The sequence below is a fragment of the Littorina saxatilis genome, linkage group LG17 (assembly GCF_037325665.1).
Source record: "Littorina saxatilis isolate snail1 linkage group LG17, US_GU_Lsax_2.0, whole genome shotgun sequence".
Lineage (NCBI taxonomy): Eukaryota > Metazoa > Mollusca > Gastropoda > Littorinimorpha > Littorinidae > Littorina > Littorina saxatilis.
Window position 1 is genome coordinate 53,671,696 of NC_090261.1, and position 24,586 is coordinate 53,696,281.

General features: G+C 43.1%; 1 protein-coding gene across 1 annotated transcript in view; it reads left to right on the forward strand.

Moving 5' to 3' along the window:
• The first annotated feature begins 1,625 nt into the window (after positions 1-1,625).
• Positions 1,626-24,586, forward strand: part of LOC138953978 (U3 small nucleolar RNA-associated protein 25 homolog) — a 50,431-nt gene continuing 27,470 nt past the window's right edge. Inside the window, exons 1-11 of the mRNA XM_070326005.1 lie at positions 1,626-1,831; positions 3,933-3,984; positions 14,717-14,813; positions 16,415-16,909; positions 17,565-17,656; positions 18,613-18,705; positions 19,651-19,726; positions 20,144-20,196; positions 21,837-21,922; positions 22,510-22,578; positions 23,843-23,960. Of these exons, the coding sequence (XP_070182106.1) occupies positions 1,641-1,831; positions 3,933-3,984; positions 14,717-14,813; positions 16,415-16,909; positions 17,565-17,656; positions 18,613-18,705; positions 19,651-19,726; positions 20,144-20,196; positions 21,837-21,922; positions 22,510-22,578; positions 23,843-23,960 (1,422 nt within the window). The 5' untranslated portion in view covers positions 1,626-1,640. The remainder of the gene's footprint in view (positions 1,832-3,932; positions 3,985-14,716; positions 14,814-16,414; positions 16,910-17,564; positions 17,657-18,612; positions 18,706-19,650; positions 19,727-20,143; positions 20,197-21,836; positions 21,923-22,509; positions 22,579-23,842; positions 23,961-24,586) is intronic.

Here is a 24,586-nt window from a genome sequence, read left to right on the forward strand (position 1 = left end):
TACAAATAGATTCTCGTATCTTATAGACGAGTATTATCTAATGATGACACCCAGCTGTATAAACCCAGTCCCCCTGCAGAGACACATTCCGCCATCCAGACCATTCAGACATGCATCACTGATGTTAAATCTTGGATGGTCGACAACAACAAACTTAAGCTGAATGATGATAAGACTGAAGTCTTACTGTGCAAAAAGAAGAACACTACATTTCCCTCTCCCCAACCTGTTTCTGTTCAAGTAGGCAACACCGACATTCTTTTCTCTCCATCAGCTAGAAACCTTGGATTCACCCTTTCATCTGACATGACCCTTAACAAACATATATCTTTAGTCTGTAGAGCAGCTTATTTTGAGCTTCGTAAGATCAGCACCATTCGCCACACACTCTCCTCTCAAACAACTAACACTCTTGTCTGTGCCTTTGTTCTTTCTAAACTTGACTACTGCAACTCTCTTCTCTCTGGCTGTCCCCTGTACCTCCTGCATAAACTACAAAAAGTCCAAAACTCGGCAGCACGCCTCATTCTCAAAGCACAAAAACGAGATCACCCAACACCACTTCTTCGCACACTGCACTGGTTACCTATTCAAGCCAGCATTGATTACAAACTGTCCACCCTCTGCTTTAACTTCTTTTCTGGCTCGTCTCCTGCTTACTTCTCTGAACTCCTCACCGTCTATTCTCCAGCAAGACAACTCCGTGCCTCTTCTGACTGTCGCATCCTTGCCATTCCACACACCAAAACCAAAACATACGGACAACGCACTTTCACTTTCTGCGCACCCACACAATGGAATTCTCTTCCCTTTCACATCCTCCACTCTCAGTCACCCCAAGCATTCAAACGAGCACTTAAAACACACCTCTTCAAGAAATACAACCCCTGATTTTGTTTTCTCAGTCCATCAGTAGGCTACATGTAGTGTATTTGTTGTTTTAGTGATAATGTGATAATGTATATAAACATCTAGGGCTGTTTTTCAGTATTGTTGATAACATGTTTTGTTTGATTAAGGGTATATATTCAGCTGGTATTTCCTTGTTTATACGACCTATTTTATTCATGTTTTTATTACTTAGTTAGTGGAAGAATTTTGTGTAATGTATGTTTGATGGTGTATGCTTTTAATTAAGCATTGTTGACTATGAATGTAGATGTAAATGCTTGTATAACTGTGTTTTAATTTTAAATACATGTGTCAAGCACAAAGAGCATAATTGTAAAGTTATGATGTTGCGCTATATAAATGCTCATTTATTATTATATTATTATTAATATTTAAATAACAGAGCAAAATTCTTGGCATAAAACAGGGATCTATATTTTTGTCTGATCTATTTACACACATATAGATATAGATATATAATTTGTGTGTGTGTGTGTGTGTGTGTGTGTGTGTGTGTGTGTGTGTGTGTGTGTGTGTGTGTGTGTGTGTCAGTACGCAGTGTATAAAGCGGTGTTCGTGTTTTTAGCAGGCAGAAACGTAAAACAGATTGAACAATGTGACTCAATAAGTAGAACGTCACTTCCGCTCCACAACAACACCGCATGGTGAACCACGAGGTGAGACGTCAGGATCTATCGGTTTTCTTTTCTTCACTGAAGTTTTAATCTTCGTCTCGTGTGATTTGGATCATGGGTAAACAAGGATTTCGAGGCGGTGGACGTGGCCGTGGGGGTGGCCGTGGGGGAAGCCGTGGGGGAGGCCGTGGGGGTGGCCGTGGGGGCCATGCAGGCAAGCGGAGACGGACTGACGGACCTGAACTTTCATCCGGACAGAAGAAGCACCTGAAAGAATTTGGAGAGTTTCATCCAGCGGACTCCAGGTACAGAATTGATAGCAGGGCCTTGGAGGAGGGGGTGAGAGAGGCTCGGTGTGAGGAATGACCATTCACGGACACTCGTGAGGTTACACTACTTACAGCCTACAGTTAGACTTCAAAATGACCACACAGTATATAGATCTTCTATCTATCTATATATATCATATCTATATACGGCTTGTGTGTGTCTGTCTGTGTCACTTCGCGATGCACGGCCAAAGTTCTCGATGGATCTGCTTCAAATTTGGTGGGCATTTATTCAGGTAGACCCCGGACACAATCTGGTCGATGAAAATTTTCAACATGTGCTCTCAGACTCAGCGCGCAGCGCTCAACCGATTTTGGTTTTTCTGTACATCTATTCCCAGTAACTCTTCCTTATCTCCTCCAGTGTTTTGCGCGTTTATCTCCCTTCCTTCGTGTGGCGTCAATCGCGTACAATGCGCCGGCAAAGCCGGCGTACACCCGGTAAAGCCATGTACCCGGCAAAGCCGGGTACCCGGCAAAGCTGGGTATTCGGCTCTACTTCTTCCCGGAAAAGCCGGGTACCCGGCGAAGCGGGTATTCATCTAGTAGTATATATATATAAGATGTACACCATCAACTCAACTCATTGGTTCCAGCATACAATTACAACAAATTTTTTCTGTGGTGCTTGAATTAGTTGCAATAACGGCTCCACTATAAAAAATTACTAAATACTGTGAGATCATTATACTTTTCTGACTGTTCCTCGACCACAGCTTGTGAGCAACAGGTACTTGACACTTGTTACAAAATGCTGTTTCAGTGTTTGATAGGCACAAGACCAAGTGCGCACGGAAAAGATCCTGTAAATAGTGTAATCCATGTCAGAGTTTGATGGGTTATAGAAACACGTAAATACCCAGCATGCTTCCCCCAAAATCGGCGTATGGTTGCCTCAGGGATGTTGCTACAAATTCATACCTATAGGACAATGTCCTGAGTTCTTCAGCATCAATAGGACATTTGACCGCTTTCAGAAAGTGTAACAGGACATTTTGAATTTGCGCCAAACACATTCCATGGAATTGTTCCAAAGGCATGCGCCCACACACACACACGCACACGCGCACACACACACACACCCATGCGCGCGCGCTGTAGAACACACACATAATATAGTAAATACATCAACACAGAGTGCGTATAATGTTGTATTTGTTTAGTTTCAAAGAAACCACAAAAAAGAAACCAACATGAACAACTTCAGAGCTCTTACTTTGATTACAAACTGCATGATTTGGATAAAAGTTGAAAAACAAAATGATCGGTTTGATCTAATGCTGATCTTTTGCAGGCTTTAGTTTGGTTTTTTTCAGCGGCATAAATTCAGTGCTTCGTCTCGTATCGAAAACAAAAGCAGACGACAAATTTAGTCAGTTGGAGTTGTCTTCCGTACTCCTGTAGCATGCACTGATCTAAAAATAATCAACTATTTTTAGATCAGTGCGCTGCACCGAGACGGTTATAACTTATACCCAAACGGCGCATATCGCAAACGGTTTGGGAATTCCCGACAAAAGAAAAGATCCGCACGCGGCACTGGCAACTTATGTGTCAGCTGAACACAAGAGCGTTCGGTCTTTTAGAAGATTTGTATCTTGAAATGAAAATTAACGAATATCGCGCTGTCCGAAGGAATGGAGTACATATCGGACAATGACCACGCTCAGGCTAAAACGATAGGACATCTGACCGACATGCGGCAATGTGAATCAGACATTTGGGGATTTTCATCGTTATATGTCCGATGTCCGACGCCTAACGACATCCCTGTTGCCTGAATGGCGGGGTAAAAACGGTCATATAAATACGTAAAAACCCACTCGTGCGAAAACATGAGTGAACCGCTGAACGTGGGAGTTTCACTTTCAGCCAATGAACGAAGGAGAAGAAGAAGAATGCATGGGAACTTTAACATTATAATTTATATGTGTACCAACTATGTTTTTATGCTGACAGTGACAATGACATGGCAGAACAAGACTACAGGAGAAGGGCATTTAGACTAAGAGTGCAAGGTGGAACAAACCACCATTGTCCGCATATTGTTGTTTTGACTTGTCTGTTTTCTTTGCAGGGATACCGTAAGAAACTACAGTAAAGTGGTGGATGAAGAAAACAAGCCAGCTGTAAGTTCTGCACAGAAACTCTGTGTGTGAGTGTGAGTGTGTGTGTATTTTAATTGTAACAATTTAGTAACACATGCTACACAGATTACAGTTTTTGCAACGTGTATAGATCTGTGTATCGTCAGTAACATTCCTTTGTACTTTGTACTAACCAGTGAATTATGATATCATGAATTATTAATATTAGTAACTTTGTATGTGAATCCACGCATGCCAAATAAATGCAAGTTGGTCTTGAAATAAATATAAAATGTAAAAATCATCAATATAGGATAGAAAGTGTATAAAGTTAGTTTATATTTTTGTCTCAAACTATTCATGCTAAAATTTGGAAAATATCATATTATACATATATAATACAGTAAAACCTGTCAAATAAGGACACCCTTGGGACCAGACAAAAGTGTCCTTATTCTGCAGGTGTCCTTATTAGACAGGTGCAAGTAAACGCGACAAAGTCAAGTTGAGAGAGAGAGAGAGAGTACTGCACATGTACATTTATAAGAAAAACAGAAGCTGTTTAGATTAAATAGAGAAACATTTAATATTGACTGTTGTAAAACAAGTTTAAAAACTTGTGATAATGCATGTTTCAGTTACTAGGTACTGCCCTGCCTTTGATCTGGCCGCACACACAGATTTCCACTCTATTAAACTCTCACTGACTGGTCACTGACCCCGATGCAGGAAGTGTTTCCTCTCTCAGATATGACAGGGGAACCACCTCTCATGGCAAAAACTGGGTCATTGACCCCTGGGAAGAAGGTCGTGTCTTTTAACAAGGCCACCCAGCTATCACAATGCCTTTGATCTGGCCCCACACACAGAGCACACATATTTTCACTCAGTTAAAGTCGGTCACTGACCGGTCACTGACCCCGATGCAGGAAGTGTTTCCTCTCTCAGATATGACAGGGGAACCACCTCTCATGGCAAAAACTGGGTCATTTTGGCCCCCTGCGTCCAATGGGTGACTGGATTACAATTTATTTTAAAAAGAAGGGGGTGCGTCTTAGATAACGAAGCGCCTTGTCACCCGGAAAGTACGGTATATGACTTATTATGGACCCAAAATACGTGTCCGCGTCCGTAATGCCGAGGTGGCCGTAACGTACAGGTGTTTTACAGTGTAAAGCAGTCCGTGCCGAGACTGACTGTCCGTATTCTGCGAGTGTCCGCTAAGTCCAGTGACCGTATTTGACAGTTTTCACTGTACTGAAAATAACTATATTGCCTGATTTCCAAAGTATGGTGGTGGAGTTGATCATTAAGACTGATTAGAAAATGAATCTTTAATCTGAAAAGATTGTAAGGCACTTAGAACTACTTTAGGATTTGCGCCCTATAAATACCCTTATTATTATTATTATTATTATTATTATTATTATTGAGTCACTTGAGAAAATGTGACTCTATGTAATCGGTCAGTGTTAGTCTGTCCGGCCGGCCGTCCGGCCGGCCGGCCGTCCGTCCGTCCGGCCGGCCGTCCGTAGACACCACCTTAACGTTGGACTTTTCTCGGAAACTATCAAAGCGATCGGGCTCATATTTTGTTTAGTCGTGACCTCCAATGACCTCTACACTTTAACGATGGTTTCGTTGACCTTTGACCTTTTTCAAGGTCACAGGTCAGCGTCAAAGGAAAAATTAGACATTTTATATCTTTGACAAAGTTCATCGGATGTGATTGAAACTTTGTAGGATTATTCTTTACATCAAAGTATTTACATCTGTAGCCTTTTACGAACGTTATCAGAAAAACAAGGGAGATAACTAGCCTTTTCTGTTCGGCAACACACAACTTAACACTTTCGCGACGGGAGGTGACTATATTAGTAATAGCGCTGCAACGCCCACGGACGGGAAGTGACTATTTTAGTATTAGACATACAAGGTACACAACTCGTGATTGCTTCCCGGTTTTTGAAGCTTTCAGTAAATTGAGTTGTTTCCCTTGACACACTTGGTGTGCCCTTCCGCCATATGTAAAATTAGTCTGGTTTGTGCGGTTTTTTCGAGAAAAAAAATGAATCGAAGGCGAGCCTTGTCACGGGAGGAGATTCTCCGGATGTTGGATCTTGAGGACCCTGTAGATCATGATTCCGACGTGTTGTTTTCGCCTCAAGAAAGCGATAATAGCAGTGATATTGAGGAAGAAACAGTCCCGTTGTTGCTGCTAGTATGAGTCGGCAAACTACACGTGTTAGGGTGGTACTGCATGAATCTTCGAATGTGTAGTTGCAAGGTGGGCGTGGCAGCACTGATAACAATGGATGGCTGGAGCCTAATACTTTTGGAAATGTTCATAGGTGTACAGTTGGGACTTTGTTGTGAAAATGTGACTTATATTCAATATGGATTACCTAGACATCATTTGGTGAGTGTCACAGTTTTGTTTCATTTGAGTCAGGATGCTGTGAGTGAATGCGGGATTTGCTTGTTTTTTTCTTTGTACTGTCTCCTTATTTCTGTGTAGAATTTTAACAATATTTCAGCTAATTCATAGGTTTTACACCTTGTTTGGTTATAAAATTATTTATAATACTTTCTGTTAAAAAATAACTTTTAAAAAAGCAGTGGAAAAGAAAACACACAAAAAAACGTTAAAAAACACAAATTATCCCCCTTTCACCCCCCCTTTGCTAAAACAAATCGCGTGACAAACTTATAAATAGCACGACTGAACTGGGCATCCATTTTTTAATTAGTACACAAAATTTGGTGGTGATTAGACTTAATTCAAACTTGCTAGACAGATTTCTTTACAGTTACTGTTTTTTGGGAAGTTTCTTGGTGGCAAGCTTGGGCAGGCAGGACGTTAACGCCGTGGCAATGCTAGTCACAATAGTGTTAACGTTGGGCTTTTCTCGGAAACTATAAAAGTGACCGGGCTCAAATTTTATGTGAACGTGACTCATTGTGTTGTGAATAGCAATTTCTTCCTGTCCATCTGATGCCTCATATAATATTCAGAACTGCGAAAGTGACTCGATCGAGCGTTTGCTCTTCTTGTTATTAATGTGACCAGACAAAAATCTAACTACTGGTACCTATGAGCTGCCGAAGATCCGGAATCAAACTTCTACCTTCGAGCTCATGGGGATCCAGTTTTCTTTGCGTAGTATTTTAGTTAGCGTCCCTTTTGTTTTCTTAATGCAACCTCTTTCCTGAAATTAGTAAATCGAGTGTTGCTCTAAAACTATATTTCTGTCCCTTTATTCCGACAGCTAAATAGTTTCAGTCAGAAATCTAAATAAATATAACTTTCTTCTCCGGTCTAGTTTCTTGTCACCTACTTTCTCCTCATGTTTAGTATTCGTACAATTTATCCTTGCGCCTTCCGAGTGGCTTTCGCGCGGAGAGGGAGAGCGAAGCAAGAGTGTGCAAGATCTTTGTCCCAAGGCCCTTCAAACTTCTAGCTTCTAGCTTCTAGCTTGTATGTTTACAAGTTTACCGGAGGTTATGTCAAGTTAAATATGGAATAAAGAGCAAGAGAAATGGCAACGTCTTAGAGACTTCTTTGTCGTCTTTATTTTCCTCCTCCTCCTTCCACCCTTCTACAAGTGGCGTCGCCGACAACAGGATGGACACAGGGCCTTGTGGACGCGGGAACGACCTCAACAACTTCGAGGGCAGGATGGGCGCAGTAACACCGCGCAGGACAACAACATCCTGAACGACTTCAACAACTTTGAGGGCAGGATGGGCGCAGTAACACCGCGCAGGACAACAACATCCTGAACGACTTCAACAACTTCGAGGGCAGGATGGGCGCAGTAACACCGCGCAGGACAACAACATCCTGAACGACCTCAGCAACTTCGAGGGCAGGATGGGCGCAGTAACACCGCGCAGGACAACAACATCCTGAACGACCTCAGCAACTTCGAGGGCAGGATGGGCGCAGTAACACCGCGCAGGACAACAACTACATCCTGAACGAGATCATGGCAGACGAAGCCGCGGAAGCCGTTGCGGCACTGCAACGAGAGGTTGCGGAACTTAAGAAGCAGCAAACCAAGCTGATTATCCTACCATCCGAACAGAGAGAAGTAAAAAAATTTTACGGACAAAACTTTGATAAATTTCAACAAGATATCGCGAGATTGCTGTCTGAAAGAAGCTTGGAAGAAGACGAACAGTATGATTTTATCATAAGACACGTGTCACAAGACGTGAGAGATGAGGTAGCCTGTAGGAATCCTGATAGAACGGCTGAAGCATTACTTCAAACACTACAAGATGCATTCGGAGAAAAAGACAATGTTAGCGACTTGCTAGAAAAGTTCTACTTAGTAAAACAGGTAGAGGGTGAAAGTATAACATCATTCTCACATCGTCTGAACAGTGCTTTCATGAAGTTGCAACAGAAACTGAAAGATGAGAAGCAGACAGCCATGGCTGCGGATGTATTGAGAGACAGGTTTGTCGGTGTGCTGACGAACAACTTCTTGCGCAAGCAGTTGCGCGAGGAGATTGAGAGGAAAAAAGGCGTCACGTTCCTCGCTCTACGAGACCAAGCAGTAAGATGGGCAGAAGAAGACTCTAGCAGTACGTCCGCTAGCAGCCAGAAAGTTTCCACCAACTTGGAGCTAGAAGCGAAGGTGACCGAGGTGTTGGACCTTCAACAACAGGTGCTGTCGGGATTGCAGAAGCTGACCACTCGAGTCGACCGGTTAGAGAGGAATCGGCGTCCTGACGACCGTGAGGGCGGCCAGCGCGACCCCGGCCAGAAGTTGCCTTTCTCCAAGGATGGGCGGCCGTACTGTCTGGAGTGTGGGGTTCTGGGCCATATTCGGCGGTCATGCCCACAGTTAAACGGAGGGCCTCCACGGCGCAACTAAGGAGTCGGCACGTGGAGGATGATGAACTGAGCCGTGACTCCTTTCTCACCAGAGCTGTGGGGAAGAGCCCTAGAACGGTGGTAGACATTGGCGGCCACAAGATTCCTGCGTTGATTGACACGGGTTCCCAAGTTAGTTTAGTTAGCGAACGCGTGTTTGCTAAATTTTCACGCAACGTGAGATCAGTGCCATTAACCATGAAAGTAACAGCGGCAAATGGGTCAGAAATCCCATATGATGGTTATTTCGAATCTGATGTGATTGTGTGGGGACAGTTGGTCCGGAAAAAAGTTTTTCTTGTGGGAAAGGAGTCGGCCAGCAGTCAGTCTAGCGAAGACGTTATTATAGGCATGAACATTTTGAGCGAGTTGAAAGAATTCGAGTCGTGCCCAGAGCTGCTAGGGACAGCTAAAGTAGCCGGTAGAGACTCTGTTTTGATCCCTTCTGGATCCGCCGTCCGTGTACGTGTGGGTGGGTTGCGTGAGACTGACCTCCGGCCGTCTCAGGTTTTGATTGAGCCCCTACCCATTTCTCCCCATGGCTTGATTATACTGCCGACTGCGAGTGAAGTGCGTGGGAGAGATGTGTGGGTGCAAGTGGTGAATGTGAACGTAGAAGACATAATTTTGAAACCAAAGACAAGAATAGGCACTTTCCACTTTGTTTGCGGTGAAGCGCCTCGAAGCTCAGTGGAGCTTGAAGTGAAATGTGACAGGGTGGTAGTGAACGCAGCAGAGGAACATTGTAGCATCCCTTTTGATTTGTCGGAATGTGATGTTGCCCCCTCAGATAAGAAGAAGTTAGAAACGCTTCTTTCCAAGTTCCCCGACCTGTATTACACCCCTGAAACCGGCCTCGGTTACACAGAGGTGAGCAAACACCGTATCCATGTGACAGATGATGTCCCAGTCACTTCCCCTTTCAGGAGAATTCCCCCGAATGAAATTCAAGAGGTCAAGAAACATATTGAGAGTTTATTGGACCAAAACATCATCACCAAAAGCACTAGCCCTTACGCGTCGCCCATCGTGATAGTGCGAAAGAAAAACGGAGACATCAGAATGTGCATAGATTACAGGAAATTGAACGCCAAAACTATCCCTGATGCTTTTCCCCTTCCCAGAATAGATGATTCACTGGACGCTTTGGGCAAGGCAAAGCTTTTCACCACTTTGGACTTGGCGTCTGGGTACCATCAAGTCGCCATGGACGAAAGAGACCGGCAGAAGACCGCATTCACCACACCCTTCGGGTTGTACGAATATCTGAGAATGCCAATGGGTTTAATTAACTCAGGAGCCACGTTCCAAAGAATGATGTCTTCCACCATGTCCGATTTGGCGTTCAAGATTCTTCTGGTGTACCTGGACGACCTGTTAATCTACAGCAGCAACTTCGAAGAGCACCTCGAGAGACTAGAGATTGTCCTCTCAAGATTGCAGCAAGTCGGGCTGAAAGTCAACCCCAAGAAATGCACATTTGCTCAGAAGTCGGTAGAGTACCTTGGTCACACCGTCTCTGCAGACGGCATCGCAGCGTCCAAAGAGAAAACGAGGGCTGTATCGTCGTGGAAAGTGCCGACCACGCTGCGAGAACTGAGGGCGTTTCTTGGCTTCGCCAGTTATTATCGACGCTTCGTGAGAAATTTCGCCAAGATTGCAGCCCCACTCAACAACCTCGTTTCGTTGGCGTATCAGACGCAGGGACCAAAGAAACGACAAAGCAAGAACGTCGACATCGCCTCAAATTGGACTCCTGACTGTCAAAAAGCGTTCGACACCCTGAAGGCCGCTTTGATTTCACCACCGGTGTTGGGCTATGCATCTTTTGACCGCCCCTTCATCCTTGAAACAGACGCCTGCAGCCAAGGCATAGGCGCCGTTTTGAGCCAAGACCAACCAGAAGGTCGCCGAGTCATCGCATATGCCAGTCGTACGTTACGACAGGGAGAACGGAACACGAGTAACTACAGCAGCCTGAAGCTAGAGTTACTTGCCCTGAAGTGGGCGATATGCGAAAAGTTCAGACATTACCTGATGGGATCAACTGTACTGGCGTACACGGACAACAATCCACTCAGTCATTTGAAGACGGCCAAGTTGGGGGCGATCGAACAAAGGTGGGCAGCAGAGTTGGCGTGTTTCGATTTCACGATCAAGTTCCGCTCGGGAAGGGAAAACATTAACGCCGACGCGTTAAGTCGATTCCCCACCCCCGACACCAAATCGGACAGTGAAGACGACGAACTGATCGCGGTTTCGTGCAGTCAGCAAACGAGGGATCCTGAAATAGAAGTGGTTGTTCATCGAGCATCGGTTGAAGAGCTTAACGCAATCAGCCGCCTCGGAGAGGAACAATTCGACATCACCGGTCCTAAGAACCCCCTGAAAGTGCAAGAGGACACCTACCCCGACCTCCTAGCGACCTGCTTCCCCTCGCTCGGAAAAGCAAGACTTGCCGAGGCTACACTTTCGGACTCCTCCCTCATGTCTCTCGCCCCTTTCATCCGAAAGAAGAACAGACCCTCGTTGAAAGAAGCCGTGACCCTGGGAAGTGGAGCAAAGCCGTATCTCCGTCATCTTGCCAAAATGAGGATAGAAGACAACGTGATTTACAAAGATGCTATAGACCCCGTGCACGGCACGATTTCACAGATCGTTGTGCCAGAAAGTCTGCGGCCTATGATGCTGGACCTTGTCCATCAGCAAGCTGGTCACCAGGGCCCAGACCGAGCCCTCCAACTGCTACGCCGTCGTGTATTCTGGCCGAACATGCACCTTGATGCAGACGAGTGGTGCAGACGTTGCCAGAGATGTCAAGTAGCAAAGAAACCAGGCACGACGCCTAGAACACCTATGGGACACCTCCTGGCGACCAAGCCGCTCGAAGTGGTTTCCATTGACTTCACGGTGTTGGAACCGTCCAGTGATGGGAAAGAAAACGTTTTAGTCATCACCGACGTGTTCACTAAATTCGCCATCACAGTCGTCACCAAGGACCAGACGGCAGCCACAGTGGCAAAGGCATTGATCACACACTGGTTCGCGCACTATGCAATTCCCCAGCGCATCCACTCCGATCGCGGCCGGAACTTCGAGTCGTCCATCATGCAGGAGCTCTGTGCACACTACGGCATCATGAAATCTCGCACTACAGCTTACCATCCAGCCGGGAACGGCCAGTGCGAGAGATTTAATCGCACCATGCACGGTTTGCTGCGAACTCTGGAATCAGAACAGAAGAAGAAATGGCCCGCCTACCTCCCGGAACTTTGCCACGTGTACAACTGTACCCCCCATGCCACTACCGGTTTCTCCCCATTTTACTTGATGTTCGGTAGAGACCCCAGAATGCCTTTAGACCTGTTTTTGGGAGAGAAACAAGAAGCTTGGCAAGCCGTGATGCCGAACGAGTGGTTGGGAAACCACCTCGACAGATTGAAGTGGGCGCATGATGCAGCTGCAAAGCGGTCGGGTGCCAAGGCAGACAAACGGAAGGAACGCTACGACCGTGGACTGGCGAGTTCGGACCTGCGACCGGGCGATTTTGTGTTGCTACGACGGCGTTACTCTGGGCGCAGCAAGATCCAAGACCAGTGGGGAGAACGAGTGTTCATTGTAGTCGAGGCGCCAACGGCAAGTGGCGGTCCCCATGTAGTCAAACCGCAAGATGGAGCTGGCCAAGCGTTCACAGTCACACGTTCAGAACTCCGACCGTACTTTCCCCCCCTGTTTCTCCAACCCATGGGCACCCCCGAGCCAGCAGTGCCAGAGTCCGAACCAGTTCAGAAAGAGTCGGATGTGTATGTAGAATGGACGGTGACCCTTCCCCCTCTCAGACCATCCAGGATTCCAATCCCTGCAGTACCCGTGGTCGCACCGGTACTCCCTCCCCCGGCCCCACCAACAAGATTCCCAGCCTCAGGGCCCAAAATCCCACGTGGTCGTCCACGTGCATGTCAGCCCCCTCCCCCTGACCCAGAGAGACGGTCCCACAGAGAGACTAAGGGTAAACCCCCTGTCAGATTTCAGCAGCTGTAGTCATTTGTGACAATGACATTCAGTATTCTGTAGTCACAAAAACTGTTCTTGTGTGTGTGGATGGATGCCTATAGATACAGGATCTATCATGTGCAATGATGATAAAGACAATAAACTTAGTTATTCAACTTAACAGGTTGCTTTGTCAGTATTAGGGTTAACAGTCAGCTAAACATAGCTAGTGTTACTCGCCTAAATATGAGACTTAGGTACAAGTGTACTGTACTTCAACGGGAAATGGTGTAGCTTTGTATTAGGCTTTCTGATCATTCGGTTTAAAAACCTGGTTTCAGTCAGTTTTGCACTAAGTGGATATACAAGCTAGTGTTTGTTTTTGTCACCTATATGTAGTCGCTAGACTGAACTGATGACTCAGACTCCTCACACATTTGTTATGAAGAATATATGCTGCACAGGTTTTTTTGCTTTTGAAATTAAAATGTATGTTTGTATGATATTGCATTTGAGGAACATCTCCAGCCTTACATGTCTTGTTTTTTTATAATTGTTTTTTTTCGCCTCTGCTCCTAACAGAGCAGGGGAGGTAATTTCATTTTTTATGAGACCCTGGTTTTCATTTGAGCTGGGGAGCATAATGTAAATGCGTTGAAGTTTTTGTTTGTGAGAATAATTCTTGTAAGTATGTTTCAAAAGGACGTTTTGAGGTGGTCCTTCTAGTAAAGTTTTCGGATTTGTTGTACTGGCATCGGTGAAATACTGATGATTTGGTTTTTCTGTTTTGACGATTTCGAGTCAGTTGGCTTAAATGCACTGGTTTATTCTTGTCAGGTTTAAAAACCAACAGATTACCTTTAATCTTTAACGATTGGAAGATTAGCTAGTTGATTTTGTTGGGTGTAAATATTATAGCTGCGTACTGATTTTCTCATGACTGGAGACCTGAGGTGTTCAGGTATATCCGTTTGAGTAGACATGTGTATGTAGCGACAATAGACATTGATTTGTCTGTAACGATAATCCAACTTTGTTTAGCTTTAACGCTCTTCGCCATTTTTATCCGATTGTCGTTGCCTAAAATTGTGTCATGCGGAGTCTGGAGAGTTCAGTTGACGTTACATTTTCAACATGTCTGTATAGAAATTGTAAACATGTTTGCCGGTGGTTTTTAGTTATGGTTTTACTTGGAGACCGTTTTCAGGAAATCGTTAGTGTATTTTATCCGCTGGTTTTTGGGTGCGGAAAATAGATTTTTGCTGTTGTAGTTTTTGGTTGTATTCATGGGGACCATGAATATCGAGCAGGGGAGATTTATGTGACCAGACAAAAATCTAACTACTGGTACCTATGAGCTGCCGAAGATCCGGAATCAAACTTCTACCTTCGAGCTCATGGGGATCCAGTTTTCTTTGCGTAGTATTTTAGTTAGCGTCCCTTTTGTTTTCTTAATGCAACCTCTTTCCTGAAATTAGTAAATCGAGTGTTGCTCTAAAACTATATTTCTGTCCCTTTATTCCGACAGCTAAATAGTTTCAGTCAGAAATCTAAATAAATATAACTTTCTTCTCCGGTCTAGTTTCTTGTCACCTACTTTCTCCTCATGTTTAGTATTCGTACAATTTATCCTTGCGCCTTCCGAGTGGCTTTCGCGCGGAGAGGGAGAGCGAAGCAAGAGTGTGCAAGATCTTTGTCCCAAGGCCCTTCAAACTTCTAGCTTCTAGCTTCTAGCTTGTATGTTTACAAGTTTACCGGAGGTTATGTCAAGTTAAATATGGAATAAAGAGCAAGAGAAATGGCAACGTCTTAGAGACTTCTTTGTCGTCTTTATTTTCCTCCTCCTCCTTCCACCCTTCTACATTAAAATAAACCGATCTTAATTCATTGTCACAGGTTTTGTCGTCAAGCAGTTCAGAGAGTGAAGAGGAAGAAGAAACAGCGTACAAACAGCTGCTCAATCTTGTAGGAGCCAAAGATCTTGCAGAAGAGGGTAAGAAAGTGTACTGAGTGAAGTCTTAATTTTTGGGGGTTAATAATACAATGTACTAATAATTTACTTTGCAAAAATGGTCTTCTTGGGGGCATTTGAAGGTCTTGTTTGTTCATATACCAAGAGCTCATGACAATTTTGTTGTTGTTGGTTTGTTTGTTTGTTTGTTTATTTGGTGTTTAACGTCGTTTTCAACCACGAAGGTTAGTTGTTGTTGGTATATATCTGTATTATTACTTATAAAATAATTAGCACGCTATTTATGGACTACTTAACGTCTGACTCATATGCTATTATTATTGATAATTAACATTGCACACTGTTTATGGATTACTTAACATCTAACTCATGCTGTGAAGTTTTTCTTGTCTGTTTAAACTATGCAAATGAAATAGTGGCTATAAACTGCAGAAAAGCTTATTGGTTTGGTTTACTCAAATTACCGGTATTGGTAAATTTTCTACATGTATGTTTTGAACCCTTCTTTTTGTTTTTAACTTGGTGAAGCATGACATTTTTGAAATTTTGTGCATAATTAGAAATTTTCATATTTTGCAAAGAAAGAGTGTTTGCTGAAAGTAAAAGGTGTGTGTGTGTGTGTGTGTGTGTGTGTGTGTGTGTGTGTGTGTGTGTGTGTGTGTGTGTGTGTGTGTGTGTGTGTGCGCTGTATTTCCCAGTAGAATACTTGATTATATGTTAATTGTCCATGGCTGTGTTTGAATTCAACTCTTCTGGTTCTTTTTGACTCACATGCGAAGCAAAAGTGAGTCTATGTACTCACCCGAGTCGTCCGTACGTCCGGCCGTCCGGAAAACTTTAACGTTGGATATTTCTTGGACACTATTCAGTCTATCAGTACCAAATTTGGCAAGATGGTGTATGATGACAAGGCCCCAAAAAACATACATAGCATCTTGACCTTGCTTCAAGGTCAAGGTCGCAGGGGCCATAAATGTTGTCTAAAAAACAGCTATTTTTCACATTTTTCCCATTTTCTCTGAAGTTTTTGAGATTCAATACCTCACCTATATATGATATATAGGGCAAAGTAAGCCCCATCTTTTGATACCAGTTTGGTTTACCTTGCTTCAAGGTCAAGGTCACAGGAGCTCTTCAAAGTTGGATTGTATACATATTTTGAAGTGACCTTGACCCTGAACTATGGAAGATAACTGTTTCAAACTTAAAAAATATGTGGGGCACATGTTATGCTTTCATCATGAGACACATTTGGTCACATATGATCAAGGTCAAGGTCACTTTGACCCTTATGAAATGTCACCAAAAAAAGGTAGTGAACCACTAAAAGTGACCATATCTCATGGTAGAAAGAGCCAATAAGCACCATTGTACTTCCTATGTCTTGAATTAACAGCTTTGTGTTGCATGACCTTGGATGACCTTGACCTTGGGTCAAGGTCACATGTATTTTGGTAGGAAAAATGTGTAAAGCAGTTCTTAGTGTATGATGTCATTGCTAGGTTTAGTTATTTGACCTTGACCCTGAAGGTCATGTAAAGGTCAAGGTCAAGCATGTGAGTCGTATGGGCTTTGCCCTTCTTGTTTGCATAATAATGTCATTAAGATTTGTGATTTTCTAGACACAAGTGAGGAAGAAGAAGATGAGGAGGCGGAGGAAGCAATGGAGGGAGAAGATTTGACTTTGAATGATGTGGAGGTTGGTGCAGAGGGGTTGGAGAATATTCCAGAGGACTCTCTTGTTCTTGAGTCAGATGATGAAGACTCGGAAAAAGACGAAGAAAAAGAAAACGGTGACGACTCGGATGAGGAAGAGGAGAATGGTGTCAGTGATAATGTTGAAGACAGTGAAAGTGAAAGCACAAAACCTTCAGCGAGAAAGAAGTCCAGAAGAGCGGAACGGGAAGACACTGATGGTGACAGTGAAGCTGAGCATGACAGCCAAGATGGCGGAAAGAATCGCGATGAGGAAAGCAAGGCAAAGAAAAAGAAGAAAAGAAAAGCAAAAGGTGAACAAGAAGAGGAGGAAGAAGAACAAGAGGAGGAAGAAGAACAAGAGGAGGAAGAGATTCTGGAGGAAGGGGAGGGGGAAGGGGAACATCAGCTGAAGGAAGATGGTATGATTCTTACTTTCTATTGTGTACAATTAGTTGCAATGATCATCTTGTCAGTCTGTGTGTGTGTGTCTGTGTGTGAGAGAGAAAGAGAGAGAGAGAGAGAGTGTGTGTGTGTGTGTGTGTGTGTGTGTGTGTGTGTGGAAGACTCAACGAGAGAGAGAGAACTGTTCAACTGAACTGAACTTTATTCAACAACACTCAGAGAATGGAAAAGAGAGAGAGAGAGAGAGAGAGAGAGAGAGAGAGAGAGAGAGAGAGAGAGAGAGAGAGAGAGAGAGAGAGAGAGAGAGAGAAAAGAGCGAGAGAGAAAGAAAAGGGATAATAGAGAGAGCGAGAGAGAAAAGAGAGAGAGAGAGAGAGAGAGTGTGTGTGTGTGAGTGTGTGTTCCTAAGGAACACCAACTTTAGAGCTTGCAAGTGTTATGCCATTTGTGTCTTTCTATTTGCAGTACATGTATACATGTAGTGTTAATTCTAACATAAAATATGACTAGCTTTCTTATTGAGTTAACATTCATGCATGCAACAGTAAATATCAGGCCAGTGTATCAATAAAATGAGACGAATGTTCTTTTCATGCAAAACTATTCTGTCAGGATTGAACTAAGCTTACTGTTTAACAATGTTCAATTCCGAGTTTTTGTGTGCATTACCAGACCCTTTCAGTGTGCACTTTGAGCGGGATTTACCTGAGGAGCTTGTGGAGAAACTGTCGTCAACAGAAACATGGCAAAGGGAAGACGTGAAGGTAACATTTATGTTCTCTTTACCCAGGAGCTTCTATAATGGAACCCCCTTTCGGAGACATGAAATAACCGGAGAAACTCAGGTCCTAATAGGGAGGAAATCTTGAAATGGGGGAACATTTATTTTTTAATTTTTTATGCTGCTTGTTATCGCGCGCATATTTCAACATACGGATTCAAGGGGGGGGGGGGGGGGGGGGGGGGGGGGGGGAGTTCAGGGTTGGTGGGTCTGCCGTATCTACCCTAGCACCCTCTCACCCTGGCAAAATGGTTATGAATATTTCATGAACTATTTATGAATTTTTCTTAAAAATACATGAAGAAACATTCATGAAACACACTGAAACATTCTACATGACTTTTTGAAATAAAGTGAGTTGTGTGAGTGTAGTTATCCCATGAACTGATGAAGTATGAAACACTTTTTAAGAATACATGTTGTACACTGTACCTGTTTTGGTTGTAAAAGCACCCATACACATATATATATATATGTTTTCCTTATTAGAAAAGAAATGTCGTTCTACATAGTTCGAAATGTTAGTTGGGTCTTTTTGTTTTTTGTTTTAGTAAAGTGTGAATTGTTCATTTTATAATGTCATGATCTGATGTACTTAGTTCCTTTGAAAAAAAAGGATACATGTATTTCAGTAAATGCATTTCTGCTTTGGCAAAAAAAAAAAAAAAAGTCTGTTTACGGTATCCCGACCGACCCTATGTTTTCACGCGACCCTAGACTTTTTTTTGGGCATTTGGGGAAAAAAATTTTTTTTTTTTAAATGAAACAAAAAAATCAGTTTTTTGGCAAAATAACTTAAAAATATGTTTTTTTAGAAAAAAAAATCCCGACCTACCGACCCTATTTTTTTTGCCTATGTTACCGTAAACAGACTATTTGGTTTTTTTGGCCTTATTCTGTAGGTGTATAACTCTTGCATGCATATTTTGTTCACACCAGCTGAAGTCACTGGGAGCAGCCAGAGTATCGTGGAAAGAAGACGGCCTTCTGCCAAAGGCGAAAGGATTTGAGAAGGATCTCAAGAAAGCAGGAGTAAGTTTGTTTTCCTTTAACTCATTGTCTCCCAGGTACGAATATATCCGTACCCACTCATATGGCTCTATCTGACGAGGTACGGATATATCGCTCAGACTGTTAGCTTCAGTCGCTTCCTGTAACATCCATCTAACGCCTGCATTCCAGCGTGTTGATACACAGTAGCTACACAGTTACTACAATTCTGAGTGACCTGCTACAGTACAGCTGCTCTCAGCTAAAAAAAATTGGTCAACATAGGTGGGGTAGAAAGTGTTACTGTTAAGGCCTTCCTTAATTGAGCTCGAACTGAACTCAGAGTTACAACATTCGGTGCCAAAGCTTTGTGCAGTGAGTGAGTTTCGTGAAGTAGTCTTCACGATGTGGACTTCACCCAATTATTATGAGGCTTTAACTGAAGTACGTAGTGTAGTAATTACCATAGACACATTGGGGGAAAAGCCACAAAGAATGAAATATGTCATGATTTTTGTTTGGTTGTGATTCTTTTCACATCACAGTATGTTTTCACAGCACAAAAAGAACAGCTTGGCCTTTGATCATAGGGTAGCGTATATAAAATCCAATTAGCTCACGTCACAAGTTGATCCATGGGCTTCAATAGGGGATATTATTCAACAGTGAAATATAGCACAGTTTTGACTTGTTGCGTAGTCTTCTATTATGTTAGATAAGTTGATGTACAATTTTAACTGACTTGTACCCAGAAGGACTATTTTTAGTACAGGGCTGAGGGAGGGATCAGGCACTTTGCTATTGAACTAGAATGCTTTGAACTAAAGACACACCTCCACACACACACACACCTGCACACACACACACACACACACACACACACACACACACACACACACACACACACATGCACACACACACATGCACACACACGCACACATTGCATGAGACAATGCTACAACAAAGGTTTTGTTTGATTGTATGCAGGTAAAGCATAAGCTGGTGGAGCAGATTGCAGCCACAAATATCAAGGAGTGTGGTATCGACCTGGACAAGCATGGAGGTATGGTAATTGATATGACCAATGGCATAATGACACTAAACAATATTTAAACAACAAATTCTTCTTAAAAGTTTTGTGTCACTCTCAGATCAGATTTGACTAATATTGTTAGCAAATATATATGGAAGAGCACAGGCAAATCTTTCTGTATTAAAAAAAAATCTGAGTCTGAATTATGTGCTTTTTGTTGTTGTGAGAGAGGGGTATGAACGGGTTCAGAAAGAGTATCGGTTTTGGGTAAAAAAAATAAGTGTCATAATACTTCTTCGGAGTGCAGTTGTATTTGTGTGTATGTGGGTGTCTCTGAGAGTGAGTGTACGTGTGCCTGTGTATGTCCTTGTTTAATTGCATGTATTGTTTGGTTAAGATACTCACTGGTGTGTTTGTGAAGATAATTATATTGCTGTACATTTTCAGACATTCTGACACCACTTCAGCATAGCCTGTTCAGCATCATGAACAAATATCAGGTATTGCAATACTTGTCAGCCTGTGTGTGTGTGTCTGTGTGTGTACTTATTTATGTGTGAATTTTACCTTTATTGTTTTTCACATATATATGAGTGTTTGTTTCTGCAGGTGTTCGTGCGTCTGAATGTCAAGGTTTATCTGTGCACAACATTTTTTTTTACATTCAGCCAAATATGTCTTGGTTGACAGGTTTAAGCCAGCTAAGAGTAATGTCCGTCTTAGTGAAGACTGATCCCATGTGTTCGGTTTTGATCTGTTAGGCTGATAGATTGTCTGAATGTTTTCATATCGCTGTAAGGGACTTGTTTTCTGCATTGCATATTTATTAGCAATTTTCTGTTTCTTCTGCTTGCATAATGATAAGGATAAGGTATCATATAGTCAGTCATGTGACGCAAGTGTAGCTGATAGGTATTAGGCACAACAAAATAAATAGTCTTTAAATTACATATCTTTACCCAACTCACATATAGCAATTAACTCTAGTTCAGTGCTGGTAACGCTGTACGCGTTCCCCTTGGTAACAAGGGAGACCACCCTAAAAAAGAGTGATCCATCCCATAATATCAGACCGATGTCCGGTCCAACTTCCGTATGCGTGCGCATACGCCGCCATTTGTATCATTCGAACGAAGCCCAACTCACTACTTTTTTAGAACCCAATACCACCACAGCGGGGAGGCGGGAGGGTTTAAACGATGTGAGTTGGGTAAGTATATTAATTAAATGAAAATTTATTATTAAAATTTTGGATTAAATTACATATCTTTACCCAACTCACATATAGCAGACGGGACGGGGATCGATAGGAGTATGGTCCGCGAGCGGATCAGGTTACTGATAACCACACGTTTCATTCCCCATTGCGGGCTGGATTAACACAGAACTAACAGGCAGCGAGGTTTCAATACTCCCGTTTTTTTCACCCCTGCTTTTGCAACAGGGAAAGTATACCCGCCTCCTAGCAGCCAAGGCATAGCTTTTCTTGTTTATAGCCTGAGGCAGCAACACGGTCGCATCCGACCACTGAGGTTAAAGAGCATCGGGCCGGGTTAATACGGGATGGGTGACCGTTTTGGTACACCGGCCCGGCCGGCAATCTTTTTAACATGCAAGCTGCGGCTTTAGGGCTTCAGCTATGGTACTGTCCTTTACAATCAGCAGTACTTTGCTCACACGAGGGGTCCATTTTTGGTTTCACTGAAGTTTCACCCTCCCTTTCTTTCAAGCCACCACTTAGGGACACAACGGTTGTCTTCTCTGGAGCTTGATTGACACCCAGAACTTCATCCTTTTTCTTTAAAAAGACCAGTGACAGTCATAAGGCTTATGAGACAAGGTGGAAAGGATAAGGGGGGGGGGGGGGAAGGCGGTTTTTAAATTGCTTCAAAGGGAATGATAACATGGCGGCGCTTTATGCGCACGCACGCGGGAAGTAGCCCCGGTCACGTTGTCCTACAAGGTCAAGGCCGTTCTTTTTTTTAGGGTTGCTTCCCTTGTTACCAAGGTGATGCGTACAAGCGTCCTAAGCACTAAACTGAAGTAATTGCTATATGTGAGTTTGTAAGTATATTAATCAAATGAAAATTTATTTCTAAAATTTTTGATTATGTGCATAATGATGGTTTACTCTTTCCAGGACTTGCTGTATCCAAGGCAGACCTTTCAGAACATGGAGGAAACACGCTTGGTGTACTGTCTACATGCCGTTAACCATGTCTTGAAGTGAGTCTTTGCTCCTTGCAAATCAGGCCTGGAAGTGTGTTGTGCTGATGCAGTAGTTGCTTGGATAAAAGGACACCCTTGGGGCTAGGCAAAAGCGTCCTTATATGTCAGGAGGCCTTTTACAACAGGGATATTTGGTTAGGTTAATAGACAAAGGGACTGCGGGAAGTATCGTTTGTTTGGAGATGTTTTCTCATGGTACAGGGACAATGCCTTAATGTAACCTGTTGACAGATGCTCCAAAAGACACCAGCACTATTCAAAGTTTTAGTCATGAGGGATCTATTTATTGCAAGAACACTTCTTTGCTTCTTCTCGAAGGGCACATATTTGTGTGTATATACATATGTGAGAAATAAATGAATGAGCTGGTCCTTGTTGTAGGCGGCAAATGAAAAGCAGAGAAAATGTAGATAACACTGTTTCCCTGTGACCATGAATGGATTTGATTACTTCAAATTTATTTTTGTTATTATTTTGTCATTTTGCAGTTGTTGTTTTTGTCATTTGTATCCATCCAGTGTTTGGTTGCTGCTGTTGTTGTAGTATGATGTAGCTAATGACAATCTGGTACGATTTGGTTTCAGAACAAGAAGCAGAGTGGTAGCACACAACACTAAACTCAGAGACAGGACTGACAATAAAGACAATGCTGAGTAAGTATACATGCTTTATTAGAATCATGTGCAACGTGGAACACAAATTTCTAAAGGAATGATAATTAGCAAAGCAGTTTTTGAATTATTCATCCAGCAAACTTAGGTTTCCCCCCCACCCCCCCATATTTTCTGTTGGTGCCTAGCGAAGAATCTGCATGTTTTTGAGTTGAGGGTCAGCAAGGTTAGAATAAATCAGAGATGGTCTGTATCTGCTTTCGTTTTATTTGTTTGTCTAAATAGCGAAAGTTGAGTCAATTATCATGCTTGAAGTTTGCACTGACCATGGTGTTTGCCTGGTCTAAATTTGCCAGAATTTCTTTTCTGCTAGTTTTGTTTTCAATTTCAAAAGTACTACAGTGGCACCCCCCTTTTAAGACCTCCTAAAATCTGAGAAAATCGCGTCTTAAAATGGGGGTAAATTTACAGAGGTTATGAACAAACAGTCTGAGAAAGCAGGGTCTTAAAAAGGAGGGAGTCTTAGAATGGGGGGTCTTAAAAGGGGGGTTCCAGTGTACACATTCTGAGTTGAATCAATCAATCAATCAACGAGTCTTATATCGCGCATATTCCGTGGGTACAGTTCTAGGCGCTCTGCAGTGATGCCGTGTGAGATGAAATTTTATACGGCCAGTAGATTGCAGCCATTTCGGCGCATATTTACCTTTCACGGCCTATTATTCCAAGTCACACGGGTATAGGTAGACAATTATTAACTGTGCCTAAGCAATTTTGCCAGGAAAGACCCTTTTGTCAATCGTGGGATCTTTAACGTGCACACCCAATGTAGTGTACACGGGGGGAGGTTCGGACACCGAAGAGAGTCTGCACACAAAGTTGACTCTGTGAAATAAATTTCCGCCGAACCTGGGATCGAACTCACACTGACAGCGGCCAACTGAATACAAATCCAGCGCGCTACCAACTGAGCTATATCCCCGCCAAAGTTGAATTTGTGAGTGTGAAAGTGGGGAGTTGGGAGGCGTGAGTTCTGTTTTCCCTGAAGACCTTCCTTAATTGAGCCCTGAGTTAACTTCACAAAGTTGACTTTACCAAAAATATCAGTGCCAAAAGCTTCATGCACCGAGCATTGTGAAGTAGACTTCGCCAAGGTGACTTTACCAAAAATATCAGTGCCAAAAGCTTCATGCACCGAGCATTGTGAAGTAGATTTTGCGAAGTTGACTTCGCCAAATTAATATCAAGCTTTACTGTTGTGCTTCAAGTTCACAAGACTGTTACATTTTGAATTTTTGTTTGACAGTGTTGAATACAGAGATCAAGGGTTAACACGACCCAAAGTTCTGATGATGTTGCCGACCAGGAATGGGGCTTACCGTGTGATCAATCTTATCATCAGTCTCCTGTCTGCCTCTGATCAGGTCAGTAAATGCCCCGTATTTCTGTTTGTTTGTGCGTATGTCGGCTCCAAGAAGTTACTTAATTTTGAAGAAAATCAGATGCCCCTGAAGAAGAGGTGGTAAATGTTCCTGAATTGGACCTGTTTTTAGGAATGAGTGGGGGAGTGGGAAGGGTTAAGGTGATGGAGGGTTATTGATTCAATAAGATGCAACAAGAACAACAACAAAATAAACTAAACTCAACGACTCAAGAACAAAAACAAAGTGCTGAGAAAGTCGAAAGTCTTTTCCCCCTCTATTTGTCTTTGTTACTAGTGCTTCTACATGGGTGCAACTCTGCCGGCTACACGCCAGCAGCCGGTTTTTGGTTTCATCGGCTGCCGATGTTTTTGTTCCAGGAGAGGTTTTTTTTGGCATTTTAAATACTAAAAAAGCTTGGACCCCAACTTTTGCCGGTTTTTGGAATTTTCCAGGTTGCACCCATGCTTCTATAGCTTAGTGGGATTGTGGCAGTGCTGTTTAGTAACATGTTTCACTTCTAGTTTCTCTGTCTGTCTGTGCATGGGTTCAGTTGTGAATTTACCCCCCGCGGGTTAGGGGGAAGAATTTACCCGATGCTCCCCAGCATGTCGTAAGAGGCGACTAAC